Source organism: Varanus komodoensis, unplaced genomic scaffold (assembly GCF_004798865.1).
Source record: "Varanus komodoensis strain SLA01 unplaced genomic scaffold, ASM479886v1 scaffold36, whole genome shotgun sequence".
Taxonomy (NCBI): Eukaryota; Metazoa; Chordata; class Lepidosauria; order Squamata; family Varanidae; genus Varanus; species Varanus komodoensis.
In genome coordinates this window covers 4,093,324-4,110,147 of record NW_025335873.1, presented here as the reverse complement: position 1 = coordinate 4,110,147, position 16,824 = coordinate 4,093,324, and the positions used below count along the sequence as shown (strand labels likewise).

At 48.8% G+C, this 16,824-nt stretch overlaps 1 protein-coding gene across 5 annotated transcripts in view; it reads right to left on the bottom strand.

Annotated features, from left to right (window-relative positions):
- KCNT1 (potassium sodium-activated channel subfamily T member 1) overlaps window positions 1-16,824 on the bottom strand; it is a 112,337-nt gene that overhangs the window by 73,773 nt on the left and 21,740 nt on the right. For 2 of the 5 annotated variants that reach the window (XM_044439954.1, XM_044439955.1), the window contains exon 1: window positions 15,561-15,712. The exons of the other annotated variants lie outside the window; for them this stretch is intronic. In XM_044439954.1, the coding sequence (XP_044295889.1) occupies window positions 15,561-15,712 (152 nt within the window). Of the gene's footprint in view, window positions 1-15,560; window positions 15,713-16,824 lie in introns of those variants that run through there. 5 annotated transcript variants of the gene reach the window in all.

Genomic DNA, 16,824 nt, shown 5'->3' with positions numbered 1-16,824 from the left:
TCCAAACCATAACTCTAGAATGAAATCGGCCTGACTTTGAGCAGGGTGCCGAGAGGGGAGAGGGGAGAAGCAGCTATGTCTGGAAATAAGAAGTCGATGAATCCAGACACAGCTCTAACACCAAGCGTGTTAAGCCCAGGAACCTACCAAGCCAGCGGTTTTCAAAATGGAACCGCCAAAAACAGCCCCCCTTGCAGTGGTCAAACCTCATCTCCGTCTGTAACTTCTTTGCCTTTGGGCTCTTGTTTCCATAAATCAGTTTACACAGGTACACATGCCAAAGCTTGCCACACTCTGACTCCACACCCCAAAGTACTGGCTTCCACGCAGCAGGGACCTTTCCGCTCAACTACGGGGACGGTGGCCCCAGAGCAAGTCCCTTCCACACTGTGACACAGATTTGATCTCCAGAAACCCGTCCCCAAATGACCGGAAGTGAGAACTGGGAGACCGGCAAAGAGCATTCAGACCTGCCAGCTAGGCCAGTATAAAAGGCATCAGTCTCCATGAGTCTTATTGACTAGGACCTCCTCTCAAAACCAAGCTAGGCCTTGTTAATCCCCTTCCTCTGAGGACTATTGTTTCTTTTGAACTCTTGTACCTTGTTTTATATTGTATTTTGTTGTATCTTGTCAATTGAATGCATGTGTTTTGTAAACTGCCCTGAGAGCCTTTTATGGCTAAGTAGCAGTATATCATCATCATCTCATCATCATCATCCCATCCTGAGCTTTGAGCAGGAAGATGCAAAGAAAGGCCCAAGCCCTTCCTCTTGACCTGATGTCTCAGATCTCCCTGCTGCTCAACATCTTCTCATTCTCCAGGCCCCACCACCTGGGGCACTTCCGACATGACACCTGTCCATGCGGGTGGGCACATCCAAAACTGCACCCCCAGTGACCTGGAATGCATTGCAGAGTCAGACTGCATCCAGTTCCTCCACCTTAAAGTTTCAGTTACAATAGTGGAGCCTAAATCACCCCTCCAACTCACTCGCAGGCCCAGATTCTTCCTTGTTACGGGTGGTGTTTGAACCCGGTCCAACAGCACAAGTTGGGTTCGATGGGCCCCTCTAAGCCAGGGTCTGAGGCTCCCCGGTGCTTGCCCTGAAATGCACACGGGGATCAGGTGCCAAGCTGGGGTTCTCTTCCTTTAAGCCTCTCTGCTTTTCCGGAAGGAGCCAAGCCTCAGACCCGTCGCCCGGCCCAAGGAAGAAAAGACCGCCTGCGCCGCGATCCAGACTGGGAGCGAGCTGGCGGCTGGGAGCTGTCCAGGGTCCTGCAAGTCCAGCCTGCGCCCGGTTCACCCCCCCCCCCCATTTATTTTTCTCTCCCCTCGCAAGCAGCTTTCAAATACCCATGATCATCAGCCAGATCATGTCCAATAACATTTAAAACGTGAGCCGGCTCCTTCCCTCAGAGTAGACAGTGATAGAGGGAGAAAATCCAGTTCGTACAGGCTTTGAGTTGCTTTCGGCCTGCCTTGCTTCCTCAGTCTTCAAGGACCTTCCCTACTCCCTCTTCCCGGACTAACTTTTATTGCAGTCCTGTACACTTGTATGTGGAAATGCATTCTCCTGGACCTACTGCGGCCATGAACAAGATTGCACAGTAACCCGTGCTCATCAGCCATACATCATGTGCTCTTTGGTAAAGATAATATTCTGCCTAACATTATTCTCTCTGCCCCCCTCCACACACACACACACACACACACACACACACACACACACACACACTCCATCTCCTCTGAACAGCTTTACCTGAGCTCATTTCCTCCAGTGGACAACGAAAAGGCGTGCACACAGACCTTGACCAGGCAAGTTCCAGTGAAACTAATTTCGTGCCATTTCATCTATTGTCCAGACCTTTAGAAAATGCCTCCTTTTGCCATTATGGTAAGCTCTCGCCTCAATGGAAGCAATTTCCTAGCAGCAAACCGCTTTGAAATCGTGCAGGTCAGCAGTTCGGAGCTGGCTAAGCTAACCCCTTCAGTTGAATTTACATCCGAGAGACTAAAGGGCTTGCTTGGCAGGGAGAGAGATTCTTAAGAGTGCTAAGAGAAAAAAATAATAGCTCTTTCGCGTGGATTTGCAAAAGCTTGCCAAATTCCTCCTCCAAACTACATAGAAGGACAGAGGAGAAGGAGCAGAAGTTCCTAAAGAATAAGAACAAGTTCACATGTGCAGAATTGCTTCTTGATGTCTGCAGCATCTCCTGGATTAGTTCTACGGTGACATGGTAAAATCTGGCAGCTTACCACGACAGATATTCACCTTCAAGGTCCTTGCAAGATGCCTACCTCGGAACAGACTGACAGCAACACACCTTGTTTTGGTGTAATGCCAGTTGAATTGGCAAAATCCATTTGTGGAAGGATTTTGTCCAAGAGTTACGGAGCTCCACCTGTACCACATCATCCTAAAAATCTCACGAGCATGTTCCTGAGCCTTTGACAATGGTTTGCACTAGTTTTATATTAAAAATAAAGCAGGCACAGGACAGACAGATAAAGGTACATGTGAGGTTGGATCCTACTGAATTCCAGTGAATTAAAGTTGAGTTTTGACTGGGAATATATAAGAAATCCATTGCCTTTTGCAATCCTGTAGAATCAGATTGGATTCAGACAACAAAACTTCCCACTGTGGCATGATACCAATAATAGAATTATCTAGTAGGCAGGGGCCTAGAAGGGGTCCACCCCCCCCCACTCAATGCAGGACTAAGGTCTCCCATCCAAATTCTAACCAAGCCTGACCCTGCTTAGCTTCCAAGACTAGTCAGAATCAGGCACTTAAAGGCTATATGGAAGCTTTGAATATATAGTTGTTGCATCAGATGGACCCAGCCAACAAATACATGTCTTTTTATTATATCAAGTGGTATGCACTTATTATTAATAAATGCAAAATAAATAAAACAATTGTGTGTTGCCCAAACAGTATTCTTCAAAAACTGCAACAAGTTTTAGGACTGAACCGGCTCGTACATCAATGGTACACTTGGTCAATCCAGAAAAAAGACCTAGCAGCAAATTTGTTTTTATACATGACTCCATTCTAAAACTCAGATTATCGTCATGGTCACAACAAGGATGAGGCCCCGATGAGTCCTAAAAAGGGGGGAAATGAGCAGCTTCAGGTTTCATATTGATTCTTTATGGCTCTGTTGGGAATATTCCAATTAAGAGGAACTATGCATCTCCAAGTCAACAATGGGAAAGCCAAAATTACTGCTTGGGGTGATGTGAGTGCAGCATCTGGCTAGTTGCTAATCATTTCAAAAATGTTCTCCAGCAAAACTTCTGCAGGAAAGTGTTGATAGTACAGGGCAGGGTGAGCCCAGAATACGGCAACAAAATGCAAAATCCTAAAACTGGAGTCTCTCTCAACATTCTTTTTTAAATCATGTCCTGACAGCTGAAGGAGTTTTATTTATTTATGCATTAAATCTGTATAAAGGTGGTCATTAGCATGCTTTCTGTTAGATGGCAACATTTGGAAGGCAAATGTGATTCTCAAACAAAGAAGGGGCTGGAACAGATTTGGGAAGGTGGGGCGAAGCAACACACAATTCCTGATTTGTCCCCAGGACTAGAGAAAAATGAAATGAAGCACAACTAGCATTAAAACACACGCTATTCCTTTACCTAATTTATGCTCAGAATTTAACTTTACTGGAGGATAATTCTGCTTTGCTTTTTGTAGGATAAACATGAGTGGGAGGAACATGAAACAAGCCAGAAGTCACACTGCGATGGGCAGTTGACCATGTCTTCAAATCCACAGAAACTGAAAGTCCGCAGATGTACCATACTGTGCTCATGAGAAGCTGCAGCTACGCCACTCTGCCAGGACAGCTGCCCTTAGCAAGCCTCGGAAGGAACTGCTACCCACATCATCTTAGAAACACAAACCAAGGATCAATATTTTAATAGACGCAGCTCTACTGACATAATATTTTATGCCAACTTTGTGACCAGTTATGCCCAAGACAGGAGTGGTGTTCCCAGCTGGGTTATGCCATCGTCCTCCGTACTATCAATATACAGGGCAGTCTGCACATGCAAAATGTTTCAGATTAATTACTGCAGAGCCTAAATGCCTCTGCTTGTAACAAAAAGGATCAATGGTGCACAGAAGGAATAATTAAGGGTGGTGTTGTGTATGGGCCGAAGCAGGACTGAATGCAAATTTCAGACAGCTGTCGAGAGCACTAGATATTATGGGATAGGAAATACATCAAATAAACAACTCTCCCTTGCTTATCATGCTTATAGCTCAATCCTTCCCCACTGCAAAGACCCAAGCCAGTTTGCATGGGCCTCTTCCTCTCCATTTTATCCTCACAACAACCCTGTGAGGTGAATTAGGCTGAAAGGGGCTGATTGGCCCAAAGTCACCCAGTGAGCTCCATGGCCGGTGGGAGGACTAGAACCCGGATCTGCCACATTTCAGCCCAACACTGGAACCACAACACCCCTCTGGCTCCCAGCAGCTCTCCTTCATCCTTGAGAACATTTATAGCTCCCCTCTGGCTTCACTGTGGGATTTGACGGACGTCTAACAGATGCGTCTAACGGACGTCTAACCAGGCAAAAACTGGTACCTCTGCTGAAAACAGTTGGAGGACCACATTTCTCCAGGGTGAAGTCTCTCCTCAGCTGAGACGCCTGTTTCTTGCAGTGAGCAGGGCACAATTTTCTCAACCTCTTTTGTGTCCCCAGTTTATAAACCTCCTAATGTAGGTTGGACTTTTTGCCTATCACAACAGGCCATCTTGGTTTAATTCATGCAAGGCCAAACACTGTGTGCTGGCCAACACACAAGAATGCACCACAACTTGTTGTGTCATGTGGAGTTGGCCATGGTGGTGTGGTCAACAAGCCACCTACCACACACACGCACGCACACACACAAAACTTGGTAGTTGGCATGGTTAGCTACCACCCTGAACCCTGAAACAACTATGTTTGCATGAGCACCTCTCCAAAACAAGCCAGGATTGCGGGTGATCTGGTAGCCAGGCCAACAGCCAACCCTGGTTGAGGCACAGAACAGGGGGCAATCCTGCCACACCTCGCATTTTAAAAGATGCTAACACACAAAGCCAACTCCTACAGGTAACTCTTCCCTGGCATTTCCCTTTTCCACATTGCCACGGAACTCACTGATAGCTCCTTGGTTATAAACGCAATCGATGCAGTCAAAGCAATGGGATGCTTCCATCGTTAGGCATAACGTTCATTACAGCATCAGCAGCTTATGTCCTTGCCAACAACAGCAGAGAAGAAACAAGCATCCCATCATCTTTGGAACGGGTTGCAATCAGCTTGCAAAATTATCCTGATGTGCAAGTCACAAGCACATCCTTCCTATCCCTGGGCAGCTCCCAGTTGAACCCCCACTGCAGCCAGCCCAAAGCACACCGAAGTTCAGACGCAAGTCCAGGAGGAAGATTCAGGGCTGTGCGGATGTTGCTCTGCCGGAGGAATATTGTGTGGTGGCTATTTATGCAGGACAGAGCCAGGGTGGTGTCATGGACTGAGTGCTGGGCTGGGGAACCGGGAGGTCTGGGTTCAAGTCCCCACTCCTCACTGCCAAAGAAAATACCCAGTTCCCACTGACAGCTGTCCTGGGACCTCAGAGTCTGGTCTCGCCTACTGGCCAGAAACCCAAGGACTCCTGTATTTCCTGCACACCCTGTGTCTCCAGAAAAGCACCAAGGGGGAAATGAGCAACACTGCTTGGCAGAGAAAGTGCTACCAGGAAGACATCTTGGAGACGACGGAAGTCGAAATCCTTTGAGTTCAACAGGCTTCCTTCCATCTTCCAATCCAACGATCAGAAGCAGCCCAGCCAGGTTTTTTTTCCAGGGGCTTCCATCTTTGAGATGGGCCACCATTGGTGCTAATAGTGCGACCTATGCAAATTTACACAACTTGTGCAAATCATGGTCTTCTGTGCATTTTCCACAGATCAGGACCCAAATAGCAAACAGTTGCAGTAAGGTTTGCTTTGCATCAGATTGGCCGATTTGCACCAGACAGCACCCTAAAAGCATGTGGTCATTGCACGATCCATGCACAGATCGGTAGATTTTATGCAAATTTGCTTAAGGGGTAGATTTTATGCAAATTTGCTTAAGGGGTAGATTTTATGCAAATTTGCTTTTAAAGTGCAAACTACAGCCCATCTTAGTTCATGGGATGGATTGATTTCATCCTAGCAGTTCGGCACCAACAGAATCCAGAGAGGCTCAAAGCACAAAATTCAATGGATTTTTCCTCCCCAGCCCTGAGATTCTCCTATATCTTCACTAGTTATAAGTCCTTTTCAACTAAGACATTGTGCCTGGATTTCCTAGTTTCCATCCTTCCTCCCAATTCCTTTTCCTTCTGCATCATTTGCTCTCAAGTCCAAGCCTAAGGGCAGAAGCATCTCCGCCATGACGTTTGAGTCCTTTTCAGCTGAAGAGCAGAGTTTTTAAAAGGTTTAAAGAAATTAAACTTTCAGTCCTCCAAATGACATGGGGGATTACTGCTGTACCTTGCCAATACACCCTTGGAGACTTCAGCTTAAAACAAGTGAGCCAGCTAGGATGCCAACAAAATTTGCCAGAATCCCGATTGTTTTCCTATCCCCACTTTTCCTATCCTCCCCAAGCGAGACTGGAAAAGGCCTCAATTTTCTTGAGTGAATGATATGGGAAGATGGAGGGAGAAACTACTAGGGTGGTTTAAGAAAAGTTTCCGGCTATTGCATTTACTTGCTTAATTAAAAAATCGATCCATGGAGTTGTTCATTCAAAGGATACTGTTTTCATTGGCTTTTCTTGTAGGATTTTTCCCCTGTCACCTAAACTGGCAATAGCAGGACTGGTTTTGGCAGTTGCCGCTGGCAGATGGCATTTATTATTCCGCAAAGTGCTGGATATTTCATTGGGCTGAGAAACACTCAGGAAGAAAATGGCTGCCAACACACACACAAGCATCTGCTGACAGCTCTTGGTCTTTTTCCCAGAATGCCCCAGAAGAACTCATGTCTAGGGCATTCTGGGAAAAGAAAATGGTTGCCCTGACTTGCCAGATCTGCTGCTGCTAGAAAAGATAACCTAGCCACCCCACTCCAAAAGGATTGTGTGGGATCATGAAAATCAGCCCATTCAGACCCCTCATTTTATTATCCCATTTGTTTTGTGGCAAATGAGAGGTGAATGGAAAGAAAGAGATTTGGTGATTAATTATATTTTTACATGGCTTTGTTGTTCCTTTCAAGGAACTCAAGACAGCTTGCGTCATTCCCCTCCTCTCAAATTTATCCTCAAAACAACTACCTTGTGAGGCAGGCTGGGTTGAGAGTCTGGGACTGGTTTTCTCCTGTTTCTGAGGGTAGCACCTGAACCAATGGGTCCTAATTACACAAAACGGGAGACAGGCCCAGAAGGTGGCAAACTCTTTCAAACGAATGTCTCATGTTTCACATTACTTTTCCTCCTCCCTCCCAGTCCTTTTTCCTTTTGTTATGTCCTCTGAAGTGTGAGCCTGCCAAGGATGCTGAAGGACTAAAATCCCAGTTCCCTTGTTCCTGACATCTTTTCCAAAGGCGCTCCTTGTCTTTGGAGCTCTTCTGGGGAGGCTTGGCAAGCCATGGCTATCCTTTCATCTTTTGACAACCATTTAAGGTGTTTTCTGTACTTGCTAGAACAGTTTCATGGAATGTGGAGGCTGGACAACTGCAAGGACATGGGAGTAGGCCTGGAGCCACCATCCCTGGGCATTTGTCACAGGCCAACCATTTCTGATGCCTGGAGCTTCCTTATCCAGGTCTCTGGGAATGCTGGGTAAATTGACCACCATGCTGCCCAAGCAATGCTACATCGTTCCAGAGAATTTGGGGTGGGGGGATTTTGGCTATTTGGTACTCAGTAGTAAACTGAGGAGCCCCAGTAAAATGGGGGGAAGCAAACAGCCCCCTAGCAAAGACTCCTGAAACTCAGAGCTGGCCTGAAACAGACATATTATGGGAGCATCAATTCTAAGAAAATAATTCTGTAGAATCCTGGTCATTATTTGTAAAATTCTGGAATAATAAACTTGGCAATAACTGGGTATTGCTTCCTTTGTCATGATTAATACTTTAATTCACATGTGCCATCATGTTTTTGAAAGCCAAGTCAACACGCTGGAGTATTGCTTTAAAATTGTTTTGTTAGGGAATGCTTTTAAAAAATGAATTTGCAGAGTCTTTCCTCAGCTGCTGAGTTGTTTTATGTTTTTAAAAGAAGGATGTTTAATTGCCTGCTTAATAATGGAATCTGCTTTTACTGTCAATGTTCGCATTTTTAGTTGATTTAGTTGCTATCTTGTTATTTATACAGATTTTTTTTTGGAATAAAAAGCCATCCCAATGGCCCAGTGAGTTGCACAGCAGAAGAAAACATGAAGAGGACAGGGCTATCTCTAAAGATTTTTTAAAATGGGGGCACATGCCCCCTGTATCCCCAACTAAGATGGGGGAGATATTCTTACTCTAAAAAATGCTGACGCTTTGCAAATTCTTGATTTAAGCACTGGAATGCTTCCCCCCGATTCACTTGTCCCCAGTTTGAACAATTTGCATGTGACAATTTCTCCATTCCTATGCACATTTGCCCACAGAGATTTAAAGTTTATCCTATGTATTTTTGGGGCGTGAGGAACAGTAAGGAATCAGAGCTCAACAGCACAAACCAGTGCGAATCAGAAGTCAGCCCCACTGAATTCAGTGGGACTTACAAGTTCATGTGCTTCAGAAGGGGGTTCCAGTGTGGGGGAGCCAGTTCATGGAACCATTTTCCATCAAATCACATGGCCAGTTTCATGATTCTTAAAACAAAAAATCCCTCTCAATCCCCGTTTTCCTCCATTATCTATTTTATTGATCTGTATTTTCTCCATTATCTATTTTATTGATCTGTATTTGTGACAATATTTTTATGCCACCTTCCAAGAAGGCAAGGTAAAAATTGCAAACAAATTTTAGCTATGATGGAATAGAACACTTGTTACACCTTAAAAACTAACAAATTTGTTCTTGCAAAAGTCTTTATGAACTGGGGTCTACTTCTTCAGATGTACTGAGCATTAAGGAAGCTTTCAGGTCCATATGGAGCGGAATGCGGATTGTAAACACAGAATTGAGAAGGAAATGGCATGCGAAAGTATTGACACACATGACCTTCTATTAATTCACAGCACAATTCCTGCTGATAACACAAAATTTCTGGGCCTTCTGATTTTGCATGGGGGAAATGAACCATTCTGTATGAAAAAAAATAAGCCAAGACAAACCTAACCTCAGAAATGGCACTACTCATAAACCAAAGGCAGAAGGCTGAGCTCAAGGTGACCTTTGTCTGTCTGTCTGTCTGTTTTTTATTTATTTTACACTTGTATGCTGCCAACTATTCTGACAGGCATCTTTTAAGGATTAGAGGTGCTTTGAAGATAGACTTGAACTGCTGAGTTCAAGCTCATCAACTGGTTTAATTCGATCACCAGGGATCTAAATCATGATAAAAGAGTTTTGTTAGGGCCACACGATCAAAATGGCTTGTGCCAAAATGAACATCTTGGTCTTTCAAGTGCTGCAAGAATTTTGTTGTTTTAGCAATGGTAAAAAAAAAAACCCTACTTATTGTTACTATTAATTACATTTCAATTACATTTCTATACTGCCTGTAACCAAAGCACTCTGGGTGGTTTACAAAAGGTAAAATCTGGAAAAAAACGAAATAAACATGGGCATCCATTCATTGAAAAGCAGGCTAGAAATGCAGATCTTAGGAGCCATTTAAACCAGGGAGACGGCCACGAGCATTCCACAAAAAGCGCATTTCACATGAAGGGCCCATCACTGAAGAGGCATTTTAAGAAAGCGAAGCGTGGGCAGCAGGAGAACTGATGAGTGCTGCTCACCCATCCCGGACAATTCTGCCCGCCCCCAGCTTCCTACCTTGCATACCTGCAGGTGCGCCGAGAACGGACCAAGCTCACAGAGGAACAAGACGCGTTGGACTGGCTCCTTGGTTTGTTTTTGTCCGCACCAAGCAGACGTGTCTCCCCAGGCAGGACTCTTTTGCCAGCCCTTCCCCCTGCCTGGAAATGCCAGGAATTCGCCTGAAACTTCCTGCATGGAAAACTGAGCTGCCCCCATGAGCAAAGAGATAGTCTCTTGCCTCCACATCTTTACCAGGTAACTCCTATTGCGACTGAGATTCCATAAAGAGCGAAGTGGTTACAGAACCAGTGAGCCAGCCCTGCAACTTTGGGATGCAATCCTAGACAGTCGATCGGGCTGGTTTTGGGAGCCCTGCCAACAGTGTCTTCCGAAGTCTTCCAGACCTGGGACATACTTCCTAGAGGGCATAATAGATTCGTCATGCCTTCCCGGCCCTTGAAAAAGTCTCCCAGCCGCACAGTGAGCTTAGATTTGACAAGAGGGTGCACAAATGGATTTCAGTTAAGCCTTTGTCCTGCCTGGGGGCAGCACCTTGTCCTCCTGGGGCCTCAGAGAAGGAGCGGAGAGCAAGAGACCCGGATGACTGGAGGCATCGAACTAAGGGGTGAGCAAAGCTGGGAGCAGCTCCCAAGATGGAGACCACGGAGATAAGCCATGGTAGCGGAGGAGAAACAAGAGGGATCCTGCTCCAGGACAACTTTTCAAAGCAGGAGGATTGCCAAGACATACAGATCATCAACTGTCCCCCCCCCCACCCAGCTTCCTGCAGGACATTCCTCCTTCTCCCCAGCCCCCAGTATGAGAGCAGGAGCAATACAATCAGTATTTGGAGAGTCTTGTGAATGAGAGGGTGAGCAAGCTTTCAAGTTTTTCTCTTGTGCATGGAGGAAGGCAGATCATAGGAGAAATGACCAAGAGCAGAACGCAAACTTTTTCCCATACTTCGATGGCATGATCACTTCACCACTGCGGGTTAAATGGTAGCATCGCTTGGAAGAAAAGGCTACATTTTGCCTTTCAGTGGCCTGAATATCCTTTCTGAAGTGCACGTGTGTTTCCTCATTTGGAGCTCCAAAGTCAGAAGGAAGGCCCTCCGAGTCCCACAGAGCTTACTGCAAGGTACGAAGATTGCAGGTGGGCCCCATAAAGTTAGTTGTGACACGCAGGGGCTTTCTGGGTGCTTTTTGTCCTGTGGTTTGGGGTTCTGGGTGCTTGTGTTTCATTGCGGGGTTTCTAATCTATAGGACTGCCTCAAGGAGTCAGAGGCACAAAGAGTTGGAAGCAGGAAGGTCAGTTCATGGCATGATATCAGGGGAGAGTAATACACAGGTAGGGAAGAGCCGGGAAGACCGGGAACAGCATGTGGAGCAAGGCAAAGATGTAGCAGGACTGTCTAGATTTCTGCCCGTGTTGGCTTTTGCCCAAGGCCCAGGTCTCCAGCCCAGGAGGGAGACCAGGAGCTCAAAGCAGCAGAAGGCGCTGGAGCTCCTCACCATTACCAGAAGCATGTGGAGGATTCCAGCTGGGAAAATCCCCCTCCCTGTCTACATCTAAGGGTGCCCCCTGCAGAAATGCAACAGAAAGAAGCATCATGTTCTATACAAAATAGAAATGTGGCCACAACAGCCATCTTTAGAAAGGAGCATGAGTGAGTCCTGCTTAGTGCATGACTGAACCTCCCTAGTGAATCGACTCAGAATTAAATTGTGGAGGAGGAAGATGCTAGAACGGTGCTGTTTACATGGAACCTGCAAGGACAGAGCTAGTGGGAATAGCGGGTGCCGGGGACTCACGACATGCTTGTCTCAGCCCTTTTCTGGAACCAGAAAATCAATCAGATCATGCCCGGGATTTCTCAGCTGCCTTTCCGTACCGTGATTGTCCCAGGGCGGTTGACTGTGCATAAAATAATACATGCACATTAATGACACATCGTTATTGCAAGAAATGCATTAATGAACTCATAGGGTTTGGCCACAAGAGTGCTACTCCGGGCGGAACCTAACTCTGGCCTAGCCAAGCTCATCCTTCTGGAGAGGGTGATGTCAAGCCCTCCGGACCTTCGGAGTTCTGGGCAATTTTCCTAGCCCAGCGACCGAAGGAAGAAAACCCCTTTGCTGCAGCCACGGCCAGCTGGCTGCTTTCTAACCACCTGCCCTCCGGCCATAATACTCATACTTCTCTTCTCCCAAAGGAAAAATCTAACGCAAGAGCATAACGTGATGAAGAGCCATGCTGGTCAGTCCAAGATGCATGAGGGCATCCAACATTGCAGTGGTGGGCAGAACTGATGCTGGCAGTGGGTCAGGCCAGAGCCGAAAGTGACCGAGTTGCCCGTTCCTCCCTTCCGGTAGCCCCCTTTCTCTCTTTTCCTCCTTCCACTGCAGCAGAATGACACAGAAGGGACGGAGAGCTCTTGCCACGGTTCTGAACAGATATCCTATGAAAGGCTTTTGAAATTAAGTCAAGGGTAGAACTACAGGATCGTAGCACTGTAGAGCTGGAAGGGGCCAGAAGGCCATGGGTTCAACTCCTTGCTGTTGCAGGTTACACCTTCCCACTCCGATGACTGTCCAGACAGTCCTTGAACGCCTCCAGTGCGGGAGAGCCCACAACTTCCCCAGGCAATAGGTTCCGTCGTTCCACCGCTCTGGCAGTGAGAAACGTCTTTCTGGTGTCTAGTCTAAATCTGGTTTCTTTTCATTTAAGTTCCCGATTCCCTGGCCTGCACTCTGCGATGGTCGAGAAGAGATCCCGTCCTTCCTCTTTGAGAGAGCCTTTCAGATACTCGTAGAGGGCCTTCATTTCTCCCCTCAGCCTCCTCTTCCTGAGGCTGGACATGCCCCGTTCTCTCAACCTTTCCTCACAGGGCTTTGCCTCCAGTCCCCGAATCATCCGTGCCACCCTCCTCGGCGCCCTGCCTAGCTTTTCTGCATCTTGTTCAAACTCAGGTGCCCAGAACTGGACACGGGACTCCAGGTGAGGCCTGACTGCTGCTGAAAATACTGCCGGCCCTTCTTACCACTGCATTTCATTGTCGGCTCATATGCAGCTTGTGATCTACAACAACCCCAAGACCCTTCCCCTTTGCAGTATTGGGGGGCCAAGTGTTCCCCATCTCGGCTTACCCAGTCCAGGCTTCTGTTCCCACATGGGAAGCCTACAAGAGGACATGGATGGGACAACATCTTCCCACCCATGTTCCTCAGCAGCTGGCCCATGGCAGGGCCTTCTGAACAGCATGATGGGCCCCGGGCAAAGCAGTGTCCTGGGGCCCCTACGACAACGACGACTACTGTTAATTCTGGAAGTTTTCCCATTTTCCAAGGGTTAACACGCACAGATTAGTGTGGGGCCCACGGGCGAATGCCCATCAGGCCCATGCGTTGAGACAGCCCTGGCCCATGGAGGTGGAAGATAAATAACTCCCAGCTCTCACTGGGGTTAAAATACTCCCAGGCAGGCAAGTCTACAAACACTTCCTCCTCCCCACCCCACCTGGGACATGCCACACTTCTTGCATGATTTACCTCATTTTAAAAAACATTTAGGCAGACCTTCAGTAAAACTCTACAGCCTACAAGAAAAGTAGAAAAAAGAATGGCAATCCAATAAACATGAAGAAGCAGCAGAGAGTGAAATGAATATATTCAGCATGAAAATGCAGCAGGACGGAGAAAATCTATTCAGCTAGTCACATTCTGAGCTGGAAGGCTTGGCCAAACAGCAGTCGGTCTATATCTTTGCCAGGCACTGAAGGGACAACACAGGTGGCCAGCAGGAGAACTCTGCCAGGACAAGGTGTTCTGCAAGGTGGGGGCCACAACCGAGAAGGCCCTCCCTGCAGTAACACCAGTGCCAACCACTGGGGAAAGGGATGGGGTCATTTGGGGAATCTCAGAGGGCCCAAAGGGCCCAGGGGAGCAGGATTTGGCCCGTGGGCCTGAGGTTGGAGGCCTCCACTCTAACAAATGTGTCTGTCTTTCTTAAAAGGTTTGGTTATTTTGGCTGCAACGGACAGGAGCTCTCAGCAAGAAGCCACCCAGTTACGAACATGCCAAGATCCCAGCTTTTCAAGCAGGCCCTTCTGATGCCCACAGAGGCCTGGAAAGAAGGCATCTGCCCCAAAACTTGGAGAAGACAAGCAGCTGCACCAGGACGGTCGCTATCGATGGCAAGAGGGCCCTCCTGCCCCACAGGCGCAGAGGCCACTGGAAGGGAGTCGGAGCTGCCTTAAACGCACTCCATCCCAGATACCCGCTCTGCATGTCGCTGATCCATGAAGGCGGGGGGATTCGGGGCAGCGAGCGAGACTCTGGCTGGGAGGGACCACTCACTGCACCCCACCCCACCCAAGCAGCTGGCTCTTTGCCTGGGGATGGGGGGGGGGGGCTGGCGGGACCCGACTAACCCTGCCGCTGGCAGCTGTCCACCCCTCCCCTTGCCGAAATCAGCCACTCATCCATTCGAGAACCAAAGACACACCAAGACGGCAATTTCCACAGCCGTTGCTCCGGCTGCGTATGTGGCCACCCCAGCAAGTTCTGAGAAGCAATGCCAGATCCCCCCCCCCCATCCCTCAAGCCACACGCCACGCTCCCCACCTGGCCCTTCCCTCAAAGCAAAGGCAGTGAACCGACCCTCGTTTTTTTACCCAGACTCCTTTCGGTCGCCACCTATGGAGAACGGAGCACCAAGGTTGCAAGCCAGCAAATATGTAGCACATATTTCAAGAAAAAGAGGAAAAGCCCATAGATAAACGGAAGGCTGGACGCACTGATGGGGGGGGGGGGCGGAGGTGGGGGAGAGAAGCGATGCGAAGGAGGGATGGTGAGACAGGATGGGACGGAACAGAGCGGTGCATCGGACGTTTCCCTGCATCTGCATTGCTAGATCGTCCAAGGGGCCTTTTCAAGGAAAATACAACCCGCTGGCTGTCTTCGAAGAACCGCCTCCCCCCCCACCCAGTCTCTGCGCGCTACGGGGATCCAAGAGGCAGCTGCTATGCCTTGCCTTGCTTTGTTCTCTCTCCCTTGCTCGCTCGTTTCGCAGGCATGAGCGAGAGAGAGATGGGAGATCTGAATAATTTAGTTCCGATTGTGGGTTCCCTGCCTCTCCCAAGACTGATTCCAAAGATGGTGCATAAGCACCGGATGAGAAAGCCCGAGAGAAAGGGCTCTGGATATATTAATTGCACTGATTAACATATACACTGCAACTTCACAACTGAAGTCATGCTCCCAGGATTTCAAATAAGGGGCATGCACCCTCTGGGCTGTTTTTGCAGAAAATTCTCAAAAGGCAGCGCTTGCTTGGCAAGGCTTCAGCCTCATTTGCAAAGCCCAGGAAGGAAGGAAGGAAGGAAGGGAGCGAGCGAGCGAGCGAGCGAGCGAGCGAGCGAGCAGAACTGGGCTAGGAAGGGGCTGGGGTGTGGATTTACAAAGGAGGCAATCCAATTCCGTCTGCCTTTCAGGGGGGCAGCCAAGCCGGGCTTCCGCTGGGTGGTTTCGACCTCGGGGCGATGGTCTCCGTCGAAAGGCATGCGATACTGCAGTACCTGTGTCCAGTTTCGCTCCCTAAGGACCCCATCCTCCGGGCAGGCAACAGGGGGCTGACCCCCGGCACATCCTCGGTCGTCGCCAGAGGCGGGATGGTTTTCTGGTGGGCATTGCCTTCGGACGGCGACTTCTTCAGCTTCGCTCTGGCCATCCTGGAGGGGTTGTGTGGGGAGGGGGCTGCCTTGGCGTCTCCTCCCCGCCAGACCACCGTTGCCTCCTCTCACTCATCGCAATCCATGGCTCGGAATGCAGCTGGGTCCAGAGCAGCGGGCAGGTACCACCTTCTCTCCTCCAGACTCCCTCTCGCAGACCCCCCCCAGCACGGCTGCGCAGTGGAACAGTCCTGCCCGGGGAGAGGGACGGCGGCAGCCAGGGGAGCCGCTGGGGCTCCGCTCTGGCACGCCGTGCAGCCGAGGCGAGGCGAGGCGAGGCGGGGATTGCGTGCCCCGCGCCTCGCCCTGCGCGGCCGCCCCTCCGTCAGTGCCGCCTTGCAAGACGCAGGGTCCCACACTCGGGGGTCCCTCTGCCCTGTCCTTTCCGGTTCCGCACAGCCGCGCTCTCCTGCACACCCCGCCTGCCTGCCGCTGGGCTTTCCCTGAGCGTATCCCGCCCTGGATCTGTTTGCTTCGCCCCTCCAGGTGCATCGCACCGAACCCTTCCTGACGTGACAGCGATCCGGGGTTGTGGACTGCAATGCCCATCAGCAGGAGTCAGCAGGACTGCGAGTCAGGGATGATGATGGTCGTAGTCCAAAATATCTGGAAGCCATCACGTCAGGGATGACTGCATTAAAGTGGAGCCAAGCCAAAAGGCATCTGTGGCTTTTCAGTTTTGTGGTCGGTTTTTTGATGTTTGCTTGGTGTCGCGTTGTCCTTTTCCCCCCTCAGGTGAAGGTGAGAAGGGGCCCCCAATATCCTCAGGATATTGGGTCTGCTCAGATCCCACTTCTTTGGCTCTAGAGATTTCTCAGCCTCGCAGACATGAGGACTACTAACTTGATAGGCCTTTTTTTTTTTTTTTTTAATGAACGCACAAAAGAGAGTGATGTCCAATCCTGCCCGCAACTAGAGCTGCCAGGAATCCAAGTTGCAGTGAAAAATAGCATTTCCAGTCTTGCAGTAGGAGGCATACAATTTAAAAGGTCACCATGGATGCTAACACCGAATGCATCACAAGTTCTGTTCCACGGATACATGTCATGATTTTTTCTTGAAGTCACACCAACCATACCAACCATGACTGGCTGCACTGAATTGCAGTCAC